General features: G+C 42.5%; 1 protein-coding gene and 1 long non-coding RNA gene across 6 annotated transcripts in view; both read left to right on the top strand.

The window, feature by feature from the left end:
* The first annotated feature begins 8,702 nt into the window (after positions 1–8,702).
* On the top strand, positions 8,703–11,135 carry LOC112530580. Its single transcript, XR_005843315.2, has 2 exons — positions 8,703–9,003; positions 9,789–11,135. It is a non-coding gene; the product is annotated as an uncharacterized LOC112530580 (long non-coding RNA).
* A 3,554-nt stretch (positions 11,136–14,689) lies between these two features.
* Positions 14,690–18,704, top strand: part of TRPM6 (transient receptor potential cation channel subfamily M member 6) — a 69,187-nt gene continuing 65,172 nt past the window's right edge. For all 5 annotated transcript variants that reach the window (XR_006932332.1, XM_046905501.1, XM_046905500.1 and 2 more), the window contains exon 1: positions 14,690–14,860. Coding sequence is in view for 4 of the 5 variants with exons in the window: in XM_046905501.1 (XP_046761457.1) it covers positions 14,714–14,860 (147 nt within the window). In the remaining variant the exon portion in view is untranslated. The remainder of the gene's footprint in view (positions 14,861–18,704) is intronic.

The following is an 18,704-nucleotide window of genomic DNA, read 5'->3' as shown; positions in this document are numbered from 1 at the left end:
CCACATGGCCCTCTGGAATGTGGCTTGTCTTTCATGTCACTGTCACCACTGCTGAAAGACACTGCCCACCACCTCACTGTTTGCACATCCACTGTTTGGTCTCCATCAGTGTTCAGCAAGTGTCAGTGAATGACAGTGGGCTATTTTTTTCTGCATGGAGGAATTCAATCACAGAATCATAGGGTCTGGAAGCTCATCTAGTCCAACCCCCTGCTAAAGCAGATCCTGTAGGTTGCACAGGGAAGCATGAGCAAACAACCTCCTGTGAGTGCTTGGAATGAAAGGCAAGCCTGACACAGAGATTGCTGCCAATTTGTATTGCACCCAAATCAGAACAGGCAAAAAATGTCTTTTAAGTTTCTGAAAATATAAATAGTTCATAGAACGTGGATTATTGTGGACACTATAAACGTGCCATTTTTATTTTCCCAAATATATCACCGTATGAATGAAAATCTTTGAATGATGGGGGGAGATGGAGGCCAAGGCTGGTGCCTGAATATGTGCAGCGCTGGTCTGGGAGGTCACCAACCAACAGGTTGTGATGTTAGTGAGGGATGACTGTGACCTTGCTGATCCTCACGTTGTAAATCCTGGTGCTGGCCAAGCTCAGTGGGGACTAGTGTCTGCACTCCAGTCAAGCAGACTGTGAGACTTGGTCCAGTGAACAAAGCTTTGGTTGGGTTGTGCTGTGGGACTCCTGGCAGCAGTTATTGGTGCCCATCCCGTAGCATCAGCAGCATTTCCCTGGTCCTGCCTAGCTCAGGCAGCTCGGACCCTGCAAGGTTGCACTTGCAGCAGTGGAGGTGAGTGGTATGAGGACATGGCCCCCAGGGTGGTTAGTGTGGAGCAGGAGCTGGGAGGGTTTGCTGCTGAGAAATTGGGGTGTCACTGCTGCCTGCTTTGAAGACATGGTGTGATGACAGCCTCTCTTGCAGTTTGTGACAGCTCTTGCCTGTTGCAGCACCAGGAGCAGCTTCCTCACTTCAGCTCTCCCCATCCTGCTGCACAGCCCAAGGCCTTGAAGGTGGCATCTGATTGGACCTGTCAGTGGGCACAGTTGGGATGATGTCACCTGCATGACCCTGTTTCCAACAGCTTTGCTGTGGCTGTGTTCTGGTGGGAAAAGAAATTGAGTTGTGCTGTATGCAGGCACCAGATGAGGACCACCGATACTCAATGAAGTGGTACAATGATTACCCTTAGTGTCCTGTCATGCAGCCCACAGCACACTCAGATTCTGGCCTGCAGGATGAGCAGGGGTCCGCAGAGCTGGTTTCTGTTGCTTCTTAGCACAGCTTACCACCTGAGGTTTGGGCTGCCTTTTTCCAACAACATCCAGAAGACCTTCGACCCCTGCTCCAGTGGCTCCACCAAGAGACTGAGAGAATCTGCAGCAACAGATGATGGGAGGTACTTGCAGGACAGTGCAGTGTCAGCTTCCTGCATACAAGCTCAACCAGACGGCCTTATGGGTGCTGCCGCCATTCATCCAAGACCTCATGGTGCCCTCTTTGAGGAGGCTCATCACTGCTATATAGGCCTATATGGCCCAGAGATCCATGGTTGGCAGGACTGCTGGGATGCCCGTGCTGAGGAGGGCAGGAGGACAGCTCCACAGCCACCCCCGGCCCCTCCACCTTCCATCACAGACCTTCTGCCTCTGGCCCAGGACATTCTGCCAGTCCTGCAGGCCCCAGTGCCGAGGGGTTCCCCAGAATCCTTTGTGGGCATGCAAGGCGCGCCACCACCACCGCTGTGTCCTCAGAGGAGGAGCTGCAGGAAGAGCTGGGGCAGTTGCCAGCAGCGGGCCCCTCCATCCAGGGCAGACCACTTGTTTGGCGGTCCTGGTGCCATCAAAGAGGCACACAGAGGCAAAGAGGCAAAGAGGCTTCGCCCACAGCAGCACCCAGAACTTGCTCCCACGCTGCAAGAGGTCTCATGGAGCTGGGAGGAGAACATCTGTCTCTCAGTCTGCTACTAAGAGAAAAAAAAAAATAATTTTAAGCTAAAGAAAGAAAGCGTCTCTGTAAGTGACAAGTTAGGACTGGTTTCTCTTCTTGTGCTGGTTTCTCCTCCTGATCCTGAGGGAGGACATAGAATCACAAGTTTATTTCTATGATCAGAAATCAGCACTCAAAACTGTGCTAAAGAAACAAGAGCAGGCCCCAGTAAACAAAAGATGGACCTCCTGTTCTAATAATAATAATAATAATCCAGTCATCAGGATAGGCTCATTTCCTCTCCTAGTGTCAGCTCCAGGCCACAAATGATGAAGTTAATTAGCTTAGTTTAATTTTAGCCAACTGAACTGCAATTTCATTTTCTCTTCAGACTTCAGATGATTTAGTCTAAAGATAAAAACTTGACTACTTTTAGATGAGATAACTCAGATCTGAGCTAGTAACTGAGTCCTCCTCAAGGTGAATCCCAAAGGTAGGAGAAATCTTTCCAGATGAGCTAATGATGACTAACTCAATGCTTCTCTTTCTGTGCTCAAACACACTTAAAGTTTCAGTTGTCATATTTTTCTATGGAGGGTTTACTATAGTTTCACAACCAGGGTTCACTAGCTGTTTTCTTGACACTTTCACTTTATGCTTTCAGAGCTGTGTGAATTGTGTCTGTCCTTTTTTTCATGATTGAAAATTTACTGCTACTCGTGGCTAACAAAACAAAAAACACTTGCTCACTTTTCAAGCATATCCTTAGGGATTTAATATTTTCCTGCATGCCTCTTTCACCAGATTGAAAGGAATATTTTTTCTTAACAACTGAAATAATTAACACTTTGGAATCTAGAGTCCAAACAACAACAACAAACCAACATCATATTGTTAAGTATGTTAAATACGTTACAGAGAAAGGTGATTGCAAACTTGAAGTCTAAATGCTTCTGCTAGACTGATCACATCTCAAATTTTCCTTAAAGTAAACAGGGCTCATCAGATTAATTACTAGAACAGGCAGGAACAGGAGATTATTTCAAAGCTGAAGCATCGGTTATCTGTACCAGACACGTCATGGTAACTGAAATTACCCTACCAGATCAGATGCTGTTCTGTCAGAGTGTCCCTCTGTGGCCATCTGTCACACAGCAGCAAAATGTAACAGGATATGGGCAGGAAGGTTCAGCCTCTAATGCCATGCCAACATTCACCTCTGAAGTTATGGGCCAACATAATAAAATAGGAAGCCTTACTTTTGGAGTAGCCCTCCTACTATGGTCATTTAGTTTATAATCTTCTGAAACTTCTTGTATGGCAGATGCATCCTAGTAGTAGACTGCATGGTAATGTTAGAATCTATCTCTAATTTGCCCTTATATTTAAAGAACAGAAGAGATTTTATGATTGCCTTTAACATATATATCTCAGCTCTTGAAAACAAAGTAAGTCCTTCAAAAAAATTGAGCTTGCATAATGTTGTTGTCCATATATTTCCCTAATTTACAATTATGCTGCAGGCTAGCACTTTCCTCTCATTTTTTTCCATTCCTGGGCTCTGGGTTATGGAGTGGAATGTTACAGCTACTTTCAGGGCAGTTGCTGATTCATTTTTTCCATTCATCTGTTTCCAAGTAGCCTTGGAAAAGCTTTTGAAACGAGGCTGAGATGGTAGGTTAAATACAAAGCTGGGCAAGGTGAGCGTGGTCAAATTACATAACCTTTGCATTAGAGCTGTTGGAAGGCACAATCAAGAGGCATCCTTACCAAACATCTAAATGTCTTCAGATAGCCTGTATCACTGCTCTTGAATTCTGGCGGTGTTCTTCAACACAGTCATAGTTCAAGTGCTGTCCATGAACTATATGTGAACCTACAGTCTTTTAATCTACATGGATGTTCAAATTCAATTCAGTAATGCACAGAGAAATCCTAAGACAACTCATGAGACGTATAACATCTACCAGTTGAAAGTCTTTGCTCGATTTGTTCACATTCAGAAGAAAGCTGTCTATATTCTCTTAAAGTACTTGGGAGTTTCCCCTAAATTTTTCCTCTCCAAAGTGAAAGGAGCCACTTTCAAAAGAGTGAGAAAATGTAATTACAGAGATCATACAGAGATCTCTGTGATAAGCTGGGTAAGTGTTGCAAGTGGAGCAGCACAATTAGGATATGGGAATGCTAATTAGAACCAGGTACAGGTACACTGATGTTTAAGCCTCTGCTGAAGTGTTTTTCATTCCAGCAAGGTCATATTAGCAGCATGTCCACCTATGTAAGTTCTGTGTCTCATTCTAAACTTAAGGCCTCTTTTTAGAGGTTTGCCTTGTGTTACATGAAGGCTGGCACTTGCTTGTATGTGCTGAGGTTTTTACGGCTCCTAAGATAGATAAGCCTCCAGGAGAAGGTTGAAGGTCAGTTCAAATTAGGTGAGTACAGAACTACGATGAGTAGTAGAGTAAGAGCAGGCAGGTGGTCAGCAGAGCAATGACATGAAGCAGCATTTTCACAGTAGCGGCTCCATCTTCAGCATAAACAACATTTACAATAATTTGAACACGGTTATTGACAGTAAATTTATGAATTTTCTCGTTGTTTTGACAGTTAATTTCTTTATATTTCATGCTTCATGTCTTGTTGGCATGTCTAAAAATTTAATGGACTTTAAAGAGTATACACATGTATATGGATAGTTGAAAAACCTTAGTGAGGAACAGAAGAGTGCAAATGTATATTTTCAAGTGTCATGAAATATAGTATGTCTAGTATTTGGTGGCTAGTTCTGCTCATGGCATATTCACTCTGGGGAATTCACTTGCATTTTTATGAAAGTATCTGAAGACAGTTGGAGTAAGAGATGTTAGTCTGCATAGGCTAAGTGTTATAGCAAAACTTGTGTTCAAAGATGCATTTCAGATTGCTCTTACGGTTGGCCAGGCTTAGTTATTTCCATGCCTACCTTCAGTTAAAACCTTGACTCTAGGTGGCAATAGACATACACAGTAAACTACAGTGATCTGAAAAATGTTTTGGGTACGCTTTTGTTCTGAACTACTGCTAAGAATTCAAGCAGTGACATCATGAATGCTAATCATTTCCTGACCATGATACATAAATAAAGCACATCAAGCCACAAGTTCCTGATTACGAGATGACACAAAGACTTCAGCATAATTAGAGTAAAAACTTTTTGTCAAGAGTTTTTGGTTCACCTCTTGTTTACAGCTTCCTTCTTCCCCACCCCACCAAAAAAAAAAAAAAACCTACCAGTTTAAACACATGGGAATTTGTTGCCATTGCTTCTTAACACTGTTTCCGTTGGCTGTAACTGGAAAGCAAGCTTCTTCTGACTGTGTTGGCTCCATGGGCTGAAGGCTGCTTGAAATGTGTTCGCTAGACGTGGGTAAGAAGGAGGTAAGTACTCTCAACTATGAAGAAAGTAACTCGTGGAGTAGTATTTAAAATGTTGGCGTGTAGTTAACAGTATGTTGGAAACGCATGAGGAATATCAGAGGATTTTTCTAGCAGTTATATTGGAAGGTTGCTTGTTTAGAATCCTTATTTCAAACTATACATAGAGGAGATTTTGGTTTTGATGCAGCAAACAGTGTATTTTAATCATTGGTGTTTCATTTGTAAGCAAATTCGTTAGTACATTTTAAATAGTCTTGTTCAAAAATTACAGCACCCTTCTGGACCAGTTGTGACTTTCTGGTAGTCACTTCTAAGGACTTAAAAGTTACTCTTTTTCTCTTAAAGATATACAGTAGTGAAAAAATACATGATTTTGGGGATACAAATTGTTTCTTTGTTGTTGATGTGCTACAATTCTCAGGATTAAAGTTGTGAAAGGAGGATGGAGAAAAAGTCTTCTTGTTTGTTACTCTGTTTTCCTTTTTTAGAATGACTGTGTTAGGATAGAGCCTGGCTATCAAAATACTCTCTTTTTTTCCTGCTTTCTTAAAAGAAGATGAGAGGTTTATGCTCAGTTGGAATATGATGAAAAGGGTGGCTTATCAAGTATGTGAGAGAGAACCAAGCAAAGAAAAATAGTATTGTACTGTCTTCAATAAACTTCAAATCAGAGTAAATAATTTTTATTTATGCTGAAATATGAATGAATATGAGCAACTTCTGCTCTCTGTTTTCTCACACAGGTGAATTTTGTAATCTACTTAATTTGAGCAATGTTCCACGCTCTAATTAAATAGGAACATGATTAATTTCATAGCATCTACTCTGAAGTGTCAAATGTGTTCTCTCTGCAGTCTGATGCCATTAAAAAAACCTGCTTATTTCCTTTCAGTGCTTTGATTTGTAGAACAGGAAGTGTATTGTTTTTATTTTCTTTTATGTTCTGCATTCTGACAGCCCTAACACAAAGTTCATGTAATCTAAGCTCCGCTTCAAACAAATTAATTTTGCTTCTTATTGCATAAAAAGCATCTAGTATAGCTACTGTGGCAATAAGCTACCAAAACCCTTTACGTTCATGATTCTCAGTTGTAAACTTCAACGTCTTTTGATCAAATAATTACAAAATGTTGCATGTATGCTCCTTAATAGTTACTGTTTTTATGCTTTTATCTGTTAATAATTGGAGAAACCTGTCCAAAAACAGAAAAGTACACTTCAGATATACCTCTGTATTTCCCAATACGTACTGTGCAAATTCAGAGACACAAATGATAGAGGAGGGAAAAATATTGCAGTTTCTCCCTGATTAAATGGAAGCCACAAAATAATTCTGAAGTGTGACTCCGAGCCACAGGATGATATGAGGATGGAAGGGAATGGCTAATAGGCAAAAATGTTTAAACTTTGAACACTGAAAGTAAAATCAGTAAATATAAAAGTGCCTTAATTTCTATGACATGGCAAGGCTCCAAGGTGGAATTAAGATGGTTTCAGTCCCCAAAATACACATTTGTTTTTTTCTTATGAACCCGTATATACAGTGTGTGTATGCCCAAAGTATTTTAAAGAAAACTTGGTCTGCAATGTTCCTTTGCATCAATCAAGCAGATACTGGGAGTGCCTGTTTTGAGCTGGTTTTGTGCCATCAAATAGCATAAAAGGCAGAATGGGCTCCCCAACACCCTTCATTGTTTTGAACTGTGAGGCAGATTCTCATCCATGCATTTCAATACATTTCTTCCTCCATGCATTTCAGTACATTTCATCCTCTCTCTTTTCTACTGTGCAGCTTATTTGTGCAGATCCTGGATCCGTCAGTCCTTACTACTCCGCTCTCAAACCTTTTTCCACTTTCTGTTTTATCCTTGGTTAGTTCGTCTTGAATCATTCCGAGGCCAGAATTGCTCGTTTTCAGACTGATTTGTAATGCTGAGTTCAGCAATCAAAACGCTATTTCAAGTTTCTTAGATCACTCTGTGTGGTGATTACAGTTGTCTACAATACAACCTGAATGATAAAAGTGCATTATCAGATTCTCTGTTTTAGTAAGGAAAACGAGAAACACTTTTAAATACAAGATTTTGAAGGTCTCAGTATTTCAGTGGTGCAACAGGTTAGAGTAGTGGAATTGATTTTTGAGCTGTATTATTCCAACTTGCAGTTCTGCAAATGCAGCATAGCAGTGCTGTAAATGCATGTGATTTCAGGACAGCTCAAAGGAGCAGACAATAACTCTGTTAGTATTTACAACAGCAGACCATTATGGGTTTTTTGTTTGTTTGTTTGTTTGTTTTGCTTTGTTTCGTTGTTGTTGTTTTTTGTTTGTTTGTTTGTTTTTGTTTTTTATCTTAAGTCTCGAACAGTCATGGAAACAACAGTATTCTTAATACAGCATGTATGCAAGTAAAAAACAAATGATAAGACCATAACCCCTAGGCTGCTCAGCTGTTCCAAGGAAATTTGATCCCCCCCAAATCTTGATAATCTGCTGAATAAAAGTAAGCTTATGTTTACTATGCCTTCCTCTTAGAAATGTCGGTACCTGAAGGTGAAGCTGTTGAGCAGTCAGCAGCAGACCAGTTAGACAGATTGAACATTGATGATATGCTGTTTTTCTGTTATGTAGTACTTTCTAGCTTCTCAAAGGAGCATGAAAGCAGTAATAATCACAACAAAACCCTTCCTAACTGGCACAAGTGTATCAGAATTTTTAAGTGGGACTTCTGCCAACTGTTTACTGCTTGCTGCTCACAATTGAGTGGTCCAAGCAATGGCCTGTGGACCAGGACCAACTTCACCAGTTCTGAATGGTCATTGGCCTCTTGTGCCATGGCCTTGCCATCGTGCTGTGACTAACAGGGAGACACTGCCTAATAAATTGAGTTCCTAAAATTCCGCCTCTGAAAATAAACACAGCTGCTTGTGAAAACCAACAGCGAAGTTGGAATTACATGCAGAGCAGTCAGCACTCGTGTCTTCAAAGCACAGTGTCACATGCACTGTGGAGGTGTCCTCAGCTGGCATCTGGCCTCCAGCAATTGCGACTTGCCTGGGACAATACTACTCTCTGTAAATCAGCCCATGACTTTAACTTCTGCTCAGATTATGCCACTTAAACAGTGAGTTCACTCAGGTGCACTCAGAGTGCATCTTGTTTGACTCTTGCCTCCAGTCATGAGTCACTGAAGGACAGAGTTCTTTCTTTGAAGTGGTTATCTGATGCCCCCTGTACTCTCATTCTGTTTAACCCTTGTTTTTTTAAGTAAATACTTTTAGACTACTTTAAAATAAAGAGATTGTGTAGACTGGATTCTTTTTTTTTTTTTTTTTCCCAGCCTGAAGGAGGAAGTTTTTTTGTCCTCTCTTCTCTAAAGCTTGAAATATTTGCTTCGGTACATCAATGAGTGCCAACACAAATCTCCATCCTGTCAGCTACCTTCTCTACAAGCCCTGTGAGGCAAATTGGCTATGTATGGAAAAGATGGAAAATGAGATTTCGAAAATTGTTTAAAGAGGAAGATTTGGAAGTCCTTGGGTCACAGCTGAAAAAAGTCTCACAGAAGAATCCTTATGACTGTGTTTGACACAGGCAAGGGAGATGACAAGTCAGAATTCACGTTTTCTAGGAGTTTTCGGAAAGGTGAGACGTTTGAAAAACCTGTTAACTAAGCTGATGGATGCAAGGGATGACAGCAAACTGGAGAGAGGAAGTGTCCCAGACTTATGACTACTCTACAGAAAAGTTGAAACTTTTTATTCTTAGAAGCAGAGATTGTGTTAAGGATCAAGAAAGGCTCCTCAGATACTCAGAAAAATTCTAAGGGGTTACTGTTGAGGTAAAAATCTTAGGAATCCTCTCACAATGAGCTATGAAGGGAGACAGAAGTGGTGATCCTTCAGTATTGTCATGCTTGTCTCAGTGATTGTGGAGAGGTCGTTATGAAGGTAGGATACTTCTCAAGAGATGGAGACTACTGCCTCCTAGAGCAGCAGAAAATAGTCCTACAACGAGACCTCATAGGCCTCTTTGGAAAACTGAGCAAACGTGACCAACGACACCATCTGAAATGTTATTTCTCAGTTCCAGACAGTGACATCCTGCACTGTAGGAAGCAGTAAACTGGTTTCTATGGGGTTGTCACTAGAAGCCCAGAAACTTATATATATTATTAGAATGAGAGAATAAATCATGCTGTCACATTTTGTTCTTCCTTAGGTTTACGCTGACTTCAAAGGTAGTTATAGAATTTGTCTGGGGGAGAACTTGTGGTTGGATAGTTTATGTGCGTGACCATCAAACTGACATAACATACCTCACTACATTCCTGTCTACTTGCAGGTCCTAATAACTTTTTTTTTCCCCCACATAGAATAAGTTCTTCAGACAATCCTACTTACTTTGAATAATTTTTCATTCAAATACAGTGATGTCTGAACTATCATAAAAGAGTTTGAGGAATGCTTAGATACCAGTTACTGCTTGTTGCAACCACTGAGTGGTCTGACAGAAAACACCACGGACTCCACCAACGCATGACATTCTGGCTGTGTGAGACTCAGTATTCGAGATCATCGTCTTAACTCCTACTGGAGCACAAGTATCATGTGAACTGATACCTAATGAATATTTATCCACCTGCTTGAGTTCTAACATCCTTAACTTGAATGCACGACAAAACATTTTACTCTTCATGAGGGAAACCACTTTCTCCTTCCTGGAAAGACTTTTGTTAGCAGATCAGTTTCTCTGGATAGAGGCCAATGATGAGTAATGTTCCTCAGAAGACTGGAATTGTTTAATATCTTTGTTAATGAGGTAAATAGGATCAAGTACACTCTCAGAAAGTTTGTGAATGGCACTAAGCTGAGTGTTGCAGCTGAGATGACAGAAGGGCTGTCGTCCAAGAGGACCCAGACAAGCTTGATAGGTGAGCACACATGAACAACATGAAGCTTAACAAGACCCAGTGCAAGGTTTTGCAGCTGGGTCTGGGCAATCTTAAACACAAATACAGGCTGGGCAGAGGCTGGATGAAGAACAGTCCCATGGATATGGACTTGGGGATACCAGTGGATGAAAAATTGGGCACAAGCCAGCAGTGCACTCTGCCAGCCCAGAAAGTCAACTGTGTCCTATGCTGCAGATTAGACATTTAGAAGAGAACTTTCACTATGAGTGTGACAAGGCACTAGCATAGGCTGCCCAGAGGAGCTGTGGATGCTCTGTCGCTGGAGCCAGGTTGGATGGAGTGCTAGGCAATCTGATCTACTGGGTGGCAGCCCTGCCCACAGTAGGGGATTCGGAACTACACGGTCTTTAGTGTCCCTTCCAACCCAAATCATTCTACATCTATGATTCTAGCATAGATGGGATACTACTGGGATACAGTGGCAGCATGAGAGCACTTTTACTACAATCAGATCTGGAATCATCACTACATACTTACATACTCTGAAATAAGCAATAATTCATTACCCTAACTCACTCCAGTATGTTGCCTCTGCACCCTAGAAGTTGAAGGGGAAGACCAAGACAGGTATTCTGTTCTTTTGTAGTCCATAATTGGCACATTAAAGTTAAATTCGGTGTTATATTGAAAAATAGCCCTGTTTCTGCTGCAGTGCTGCTACACAGCATGATAAAGCAGTAGCTCAAACATCATCCGATAAATGTATGCTCACTGTATTGGCTGTCAACCAGGGTGTTGGACTGTCTTATTCATCTTCTAAATTTATATCAGAGATAAATAAATAAATAAATAAACAAACAAACCTAATGGAAGGCTGATTTGTTGATGAAGAAATGAGAGTACAGCGTAAGACCTCTAGTAACCATCTTTAGCTGTTTCATACTGTGCTTTTCACTGCTTCATCAGTTCTTGAAGATCTACTAGGAAGTTAGGAAAAGATAAAACATTGATGAAAGATAAAATTGATTGGGATTGATAAAAGGGATTGATAAAAGATTAAAAAAATTCAGGTAGTCTCATTATATCTTATGTTTTCAGTGTGTGTTTGGAGATGATAAAAAAGCAAAACTGGGAGTTCATTCTTAAGTAGATTGGTACATAAAATGTATATTAGTTTTGGCTTCTTCGTTCCAAAATCTTGATACTTCTTCACTAGATCTTGCCTGCTTAAATATGGTTAATAGAAAATCTTTTTCATATTCTTGATTGATGGAAAGTATGATCTAACAGAACACGCTGAATAGAGTGAGCATCTGGGTGCTAATCCCTTGATTCCAGGCACCCCAAGAAAACAAAAGAAACAAGGCCATTTCTGTTTTGGTGAAAGTTTCTATTAAACACGTTATCCTCCTTCCAAATCTGATTTTGGTAGAAGATTCTTGGACTTTGAATAAAATGGAAGGTTCTGTATGAATTAATACAGGCATACTTTGACAGGCATGCACGTGCTTGCCTAGGGCAAGAAAAGTGGAAGGTGTGAATTTTTGTTCCTAATGGGCATCCAGAATTGAGCTGGCCTCATTGCTGTTGTAGCAACTGTTTAGACACTGGGATTATAGAATTCATGAAGAAAGAATCATAAAGTGTAGACAGGAAAGATGTCTCTAATCTTAAGGTAAGGCTGTAGAAATAGGACTGGTTGTCTACCGTAGGACTGCAGGAGAAAGCATACAGGCAAATCTGATTTCTAGAGATAGCAGTAGAAAGAGTACATGCTACTTCTATGGACTTTGAAATCTTACAGTGCCTGTTATAAAACACATCACATGTTTTCATATTTGTGAAGTGCTAGAGAAATATGCAGCATAAGAATTGGTCTGCTGCCTCTGGAGAACAGATTTCTAGGTCTTTATATTAGTTACAAATGATGAGTCTTGATTCCAGAGAAGACAGAATTTCTGTGCCTGAAAGAATACTCACAGCTTAGAATTAAAAACCATAGATCTGCAATTAAGAAAATGCTTGAAGTCAGAGGAATATGAACACCTTACTGTGTTCCAGTTAAAGTCCACGGCATCTGCAGGTGCTGGCATACACATGTCCCAGTTGTCTTACAAGGTTCAGATTCATACAAGGATGGGACCTGGTAATACTGGCTGATATGTACATCTAACATGTCTATTAAAAGAACATTTTTTATCCTATTTACAAACATTGGTGAAACTAGCAGAAGGAGCTGGAAGCTTCTATGCCGGCTCAGGATGATATGTTTGCAAAAACTGAAAATAATTGAAAAAATGTAGCAGGAAAAAGAAAGAGCCTGCTGTTTATCACCTGCTAAAATTTCCTGGAATTAAATGCAATGTAAGAAGTCCAAAGACAAAATGGAAGCAACGTAAGAAGCATAAATGTGTGTCGTGCATGGGCCTGGAAACACAGTTTCATCCTTCTTGTCTCTGAAAGAGCTGTTTATGTGAAACCACCACTAAGTTTAGCAGCAAGGCCCCAAGGCACGCTCTGGGACTCAGCAGGCATTTCTGCTGGGATTTACAGAGCTGCAAAGCCTGGGTACTCGACATGACCTGTGCGCAGGTGCCCTTAGGGAAGGAGGCAGGAGAGAAGAACAAGCTCCAAGGCACCAAGGAGGAAGTCGAGATTGCCTGCGCAGGAAAACTGGAAGTGGAAAGACTGGAAAATGGAAAAGTAGATGAGAAATGCGGACAGCATTCAGAGGCAGGTATTGAAGCTCACAATAAATTCAATGGCACAACTGAAACCAACAAAAGAAATGTTAGGAAAAAAAAAAAAAAGAGGAGGAGAGGATAGGGTAGAAAAATCAAAGAATTTGTTGATTATAGCAAGAAGGTGGTTTGGGGGCAAAAAAAGAAAAAAAAAGCAACTTAGAGCTCAGGCTTGAGGCTTGAGAGGCATGCTGGAAAAAATATAGGAGAATGGAAACAAATGGAGCTCAGAATAAAGGAAGAATAACCATGCCAGATGTGTTAGACAACATTAGGTACAGCCAGTTATGAGTGCCAGGTCCTGCACTGGGTCAGGGCAATCCCTACTGTCAACATTGTGTGGGTGATGAACTGGATGAGAGCAGCCTTGCAGGGAAGCACTCAGCGAAACTGGCAAGTGAAGGAGTGGACAGCAGGGAGAGGGAAGTGAGGAGGCCTCACCTGGAATTCTGCATTCAGGTCTGGGGCCTGCAATATAAGACAGATGTGGAGCTGCTGTAGTAGGTCCAGAGGAAGGCCACAAAGATGATCAGAGTGTTGGAGCACCTCTCCCGTGAAAACAGGCTGAGGGAGCTGGGCTTGTTTAACCTGGAAAAGACAAAGGGAGACCTTACCGAGCCCCTTCAGTGCATAAAGGGTGCTTATAAGTAAGATAGAGAGGGACTTATTACAGGGCTTGTAGTTATAGAACAAGGTGTAATGGTTTTAAACTAAAAGAGGGAACATTTAGTTTAGATGTTTGGAGGAAATTCTTTACTCAAAGGGTGGCGAGGCACTGGCACAGGCTGCCCAGAGAAGCTGTGGATGTCCCATCCCTGGCGGTGTTCTAAGCCAGGTTGGATGGGGTCCTGGGCAGCCAGAGCTGGTGGGGAGGCAGCCCTTCCTGTGACAGAGAGGTTGGAACTGGATGGACTTTAAGATCCCTTCAATCCCCTCAAAGCTGTTCTGTGATTCAGACTGCTGTGAGCTCTTGTGGTTCAAGGGCTGTGGGCTTTGCTGTGTTGAAGGTCTCCAGCCCAGCAGGAGACACTGGTAACTGTTGAAGGTGTGCTGAAGTTTCTGCATTCGATTCTGTTTGCCCCTGTAGAAAAAGTGACACAAAGTTTTGTTACAAAGCTGAGCATTCAGAAGTTTGGGCTTATATCCAACTGTCATCCCTCTGTGCACAAGCAGTGTTTAACTAACACACGAATAATGTACTGGTTTTCTTGTACTGCGGCTGAGTTTTCCATGGTCATGAGCCATAAACCAGGCACAACTTCACTTCTTGCTTCCCAGTGTGCTGATTACACACGATTTAAGTCTTCATAATCCAAGAGAGAATAGTAATTTTCCACTTTGACTTTTCCATTATGTTTATGATGAGTGCTGTAACTTTATTTTCCACCAGGAACGTTTTATCACAGCATCCGAATAAATAACCACACAAAAAGCACCTCCAGTTTCAGGAGGATAACCGAGGAGCGGACGAGCTGAAGCCACACGCGTGTTGGGTGGGTCGCTCGACGCGACGCGTCGGCTTCACACAGAGACGGCCGGGCTGGGGCTGCGCGCTGCGGGACCTCGCCGGGCGGAGCGAAAGCTCCATTCCGACCATGCCGGAGGTGAAGGCCGGCGCCCCGGGAGCCGCCGCGCCCCGCAGAGGCGCCGCCCGCCTGCCCCTCTGCCGCGGGACGAGGTTCGGCGGTGCCGCGCGAGCATGGCGGCGTGGCGGGACCTGCTCTTCTCTCAGCTCGGCCCCGTCTGCCGCGGCGGCAGGGACTGGCCGGGGGGAGGCTGGCGGCACCCGCGCCGGCGCGGCCGGGCCGAGGGCAGCCGCGAACCCACGGCCTCTGCGCCTCATGAGGTGAGGGGCGGGAGGGCGCGCGCTGGGGATAGGGTGCCTTCCCCGGGGCCGAGCGGTCCGGCGTCGGAGCTCATCGGAACGGCTGAGCAGAGCGAGGAGAGGCGGGTTTGTTCGGCAGCCCGTTAGGAGCGGAGCCCGGGACGGTTCCCCGTCAGCTGGGTGCGGGCTAGCCCGCTGCCGTGCCCGGCTGCCGCCCGTCCTCTGGTGGCCGCGGAACGATCCCCGCCTGCAGGGGTTCCCCGCCCTGGGGCTGCAGGGTGAGGTGTGAGGTGTGCAAGAGCTGCCCGTGCCTCTGCCAAACCTGCCTTCGGTGTACCGCCGGCTGAAGGCGTTGTTCGGGACTGGGAAGTGTAATGGTTCAGATGCTGCGGTTTTGGGAAGAGAGCTCTGCAGCTGTGGGTGAAGTTGTCAGATGGGACAGAGTTTTATGCAGGCTGTGCTGTAACCCCAAGTATCCATTTCTAATATTATAGAAGGGATAGAGGTGCGCCTGCTGTGGAGTTGTCTTTGTGGCTATTCCAGTTTATGGATGTAATTTCCAAAAGGCACAGTATCTGCCCGTGCACTGAGAAAACAATGCGCTCAGGTTTTAGGGTGTGAGCGCCTGATACTGAATCACATTTCTTGGTACCAAAATGGAGCAACTGGTTTCGGAGATCTATTGCGTGTCGGACAGCGTGGATAGACAAACCAAGAGGGATTGCAGGGCTGCCTGCAAGAATGTGCTCATACTCGTGTAAGGCTAAAATGAGTTTAAGGAAGCGTCAAGTGTTCTGCAGTTGTGAAATCGCTTTACAGGCTCTTTCTTCATACATTTATGTGATGCTATAACAGCCTCACATAAAGTCATGGCAGTGCTATTAAAAACATGATAAGCAGCAAGTAACTTTGATTATGTTTGAACTTAAGTTTCTTTAATCATCTTTAGGCTTGATGAGGGACAAAGGATGAAGCTTTCTCACCTGTTACAAGGTCAGAGGTGAAGAAGTTGCCCAATAGTGAATGTGCTGAAGTATGTTTTCCTAGAAGTAGCCAATATCAGTGGGAATCGTAAGAACTGCAGAACTGTACTAGAGGAAGACATTTCCCTCTGTGCTCCACCCTGTTTTTTTCTTCTTAAATGTTGCAGGGACAAGGACAGGATAAGGAAGATATTTGATACGTTTTGTTTTCTTTTTTTTTTTCCTTCCCACTTGCAATCGCCAAAGTAGAATCTAAAAGTTATGTAGTAGATTTAAAAGAGCAGACTTCAAAATTCTTGCAACTGTTGGAAGAAAATGAGGTCTTCGTAAGCATCTTTATTCGTAATAACTGTGCAGAGCTCATTGCGGGGCTGCAGATAATTTATTCCAAGGCATACAAATTGCCTGAATGTGGCCATAGCTTGCCACTCCTTTGTCAGAAAGAGTTGTTCTTTACTTGTGTGTAACCACTGTGGCAGATGCTCAGGGATAAGTGGGCTTTTGGTACGCAGTACCTTGTCAGGGGAAGGTTGCAGGTGTAGAAGAGAAGGTTGGTGCCTTCAGCTTGTTATCAGTGCCACTCTGAGAGTGGCTGATGTTCCCAAAGGGATGGCAAAAGTCATTGAGTACTGCTGTATCTTATCTGCAGTGTCCATCAGCATGTGTATGATCTTGGTGACATCTGCTGTACCAGAATGAAAACCTCTCAGGAGGAAAACCTTAAACAGAAGGAGAAAAGAACCTATATGCAATATTGTTCCTCTCTCTTTTCAATACCACTGGAGGAAGGTGAAGCATCAGAAACATCTGACAAGCAATAGAAATGAGTAAACTATGTAATCTGTTCTTTCATTTTTAACATTCTTTGGAGGAATGCATGAAGAAACTGACAATTATTTGTCTGCTTTAGCCCGGGCATATGAGTTATGAAGTAGAAGTACTGGGATAAACAGTAGGATAATCTGTTACAAAGTACTTCAACTCCCTTTAGCATTCACAGCTCCATATTCTCTGTTCCCAAAGAAATTTGCAGTGGGAGTCTTACTGAGCAGTTTTGAGACTTGAACTGAAATCATTTTGATGAGAACTGTGAAGGTGATCTGGTGGCTTTTCTGCAAGTGATCACTTCTGCGACAACACAAAAAGAGGCAAATGAATGTTAAATCTTCTAAATATGCTTACTGCTTTTATTTTCTTGCAATAGTATAAACAGTTGCACATAAATCAAGAGTATTTTGTATCAGACAGCTGTTTCCAAGAAATTAATTTATCCTGGAGGTGAACTGTATCAGATGAGCATATGATGTGAGGAGGAAAGGTCTGGAATTACAGCAGGAGCTAGATGAGCTAATCTCTTTCAGCTAAACTAGAATATGGATGCTGGCACTAAAATCTTCCTTGGTCGTGGTCTTGACGGGGCAATTACGTGTCTGGTTCACACTTCAGCTTATATCTCTGAAGCGTTAATCTAACTGACAGGGTCTTCTGGAGTGTCATACAGAGAACCAGAATTGGAACACTCTGAGGAGGGCTCTCTGTCTTCTCTAAATGATCCCACTTTCCATCCTGCCTTTTCATGGCTGTTAGCCTTAACTTGCAGCACTGTGTCTGCTGAGAAAGTCCCGACATGACGCCAATAAGCTGGATCCTAGGCTTTTGGTTCTCTCCAGGAAGGTGGCAGGTTCCAGCTGGGTAATCCAATTTATGGAGAACTGAATTTGGAGACTTCAGTCAGTTCTCAGTATAGTGGGAAGTCAGGGTGGCTGTGATGAAACTTTTTCATTTTCTCTAGGTGTTGTTTTTCAAGAAGACTTCCTTTAACTGTTGAGTAAAGCTCCCCTGATTTACTACAAGGTGATAAATGAACATGTTTCTTTGTAACGGATATACTAGATAAACTCTTGTGATCTGCTCTGTGCTTTGAATTCCCAGTTCTTTTTCTTTGTGTTCTTATCTCTGCTATTTTAACTTGGTTATTGAGAACTAATCAGTTATTGAGAAGCTGATTCTTTGGTTAGTACTGAAAGAGAACCCTTGAGAGGGTCACAGCTCTAAGAAAAGTGCTTGCACACCAAGAAGAGAAGGATTTATTAAGCTTTTGTCATTGTAATGATAGATTCGGTGATATTCTGTGATATGATTCTGTGATTCTGCAGTATGATTCTGTGGTTGCTTTGCTTCTCTTGCAGTGCAGTTTCTGGCACATGCTGTTTTGAGCTGTCTGGTTCCCTCTGTCCATCACACAGGCGTAAAAGGAGGAATCTGAAAATGCTGTCTGGGGCTTCTTGCTGCTCTTGTCTTGGGACAGAAGATAGACAAACTGGTAGATGCAATCCAGCAAACAGGGTTTTTAACATGTATCTCGATGTTTCAAATCATGCCATCAAGTTGCTACTGGAATGAGTACTTCTTTTTTTCACTAATTACTAACAGTGATGAGAATAGAGTTCGGTCCACTTGTGCATTGCTGCTGTTTGTGGCTCCTGGTATAATGGTCTGGAACTGTGCAAACAGCTGGGCTGTGCCATCATGCCTGCCCTGTGGAGTCAAAAAATGAAACATTTCATTATATAAGTGTGTTCCTAGCTGCTGAGTAGCACTGGGGAGTATGTCAAGGTGACTTGGTCACTTTCATAAAGAGTTTGTCACCAACTGTGACTTTAATGTCAGTTGGGTTAGGCTGTGTTTCTAAGGTTTGGTTGTGGGTATAAATTTTTACCAGTCCACTAAAAAATGCTGTTCTTGTTTATACTTTACTATACTTTACTTGTTTATACTTTACTAAAGTATACTATACAGTATATACTTTATACTATATATATACATATACAAACATATGTATGCGTACGTAAACATACTTTATGTTGTACAATTTAACATCC

This window comes from Gallus gallus, chromosome Z, assembly GCF_016699485.2.
Source record: "Gallus gallus isolate bGalGal1 chromosome Z, bGalGal1.mat.broiler.GRCg7b, whole genome shotgun sequence".
In the NCBI taxonomy this organism is placed as follows: Eukaryota; Metazoa; Chordata; class Aves; order Galliformes; family Phasianidae; genus Gallus; species Gallus gallus.
This window is presented reverse-complemented; position numbering and strand designations above follow the sequence as displayed.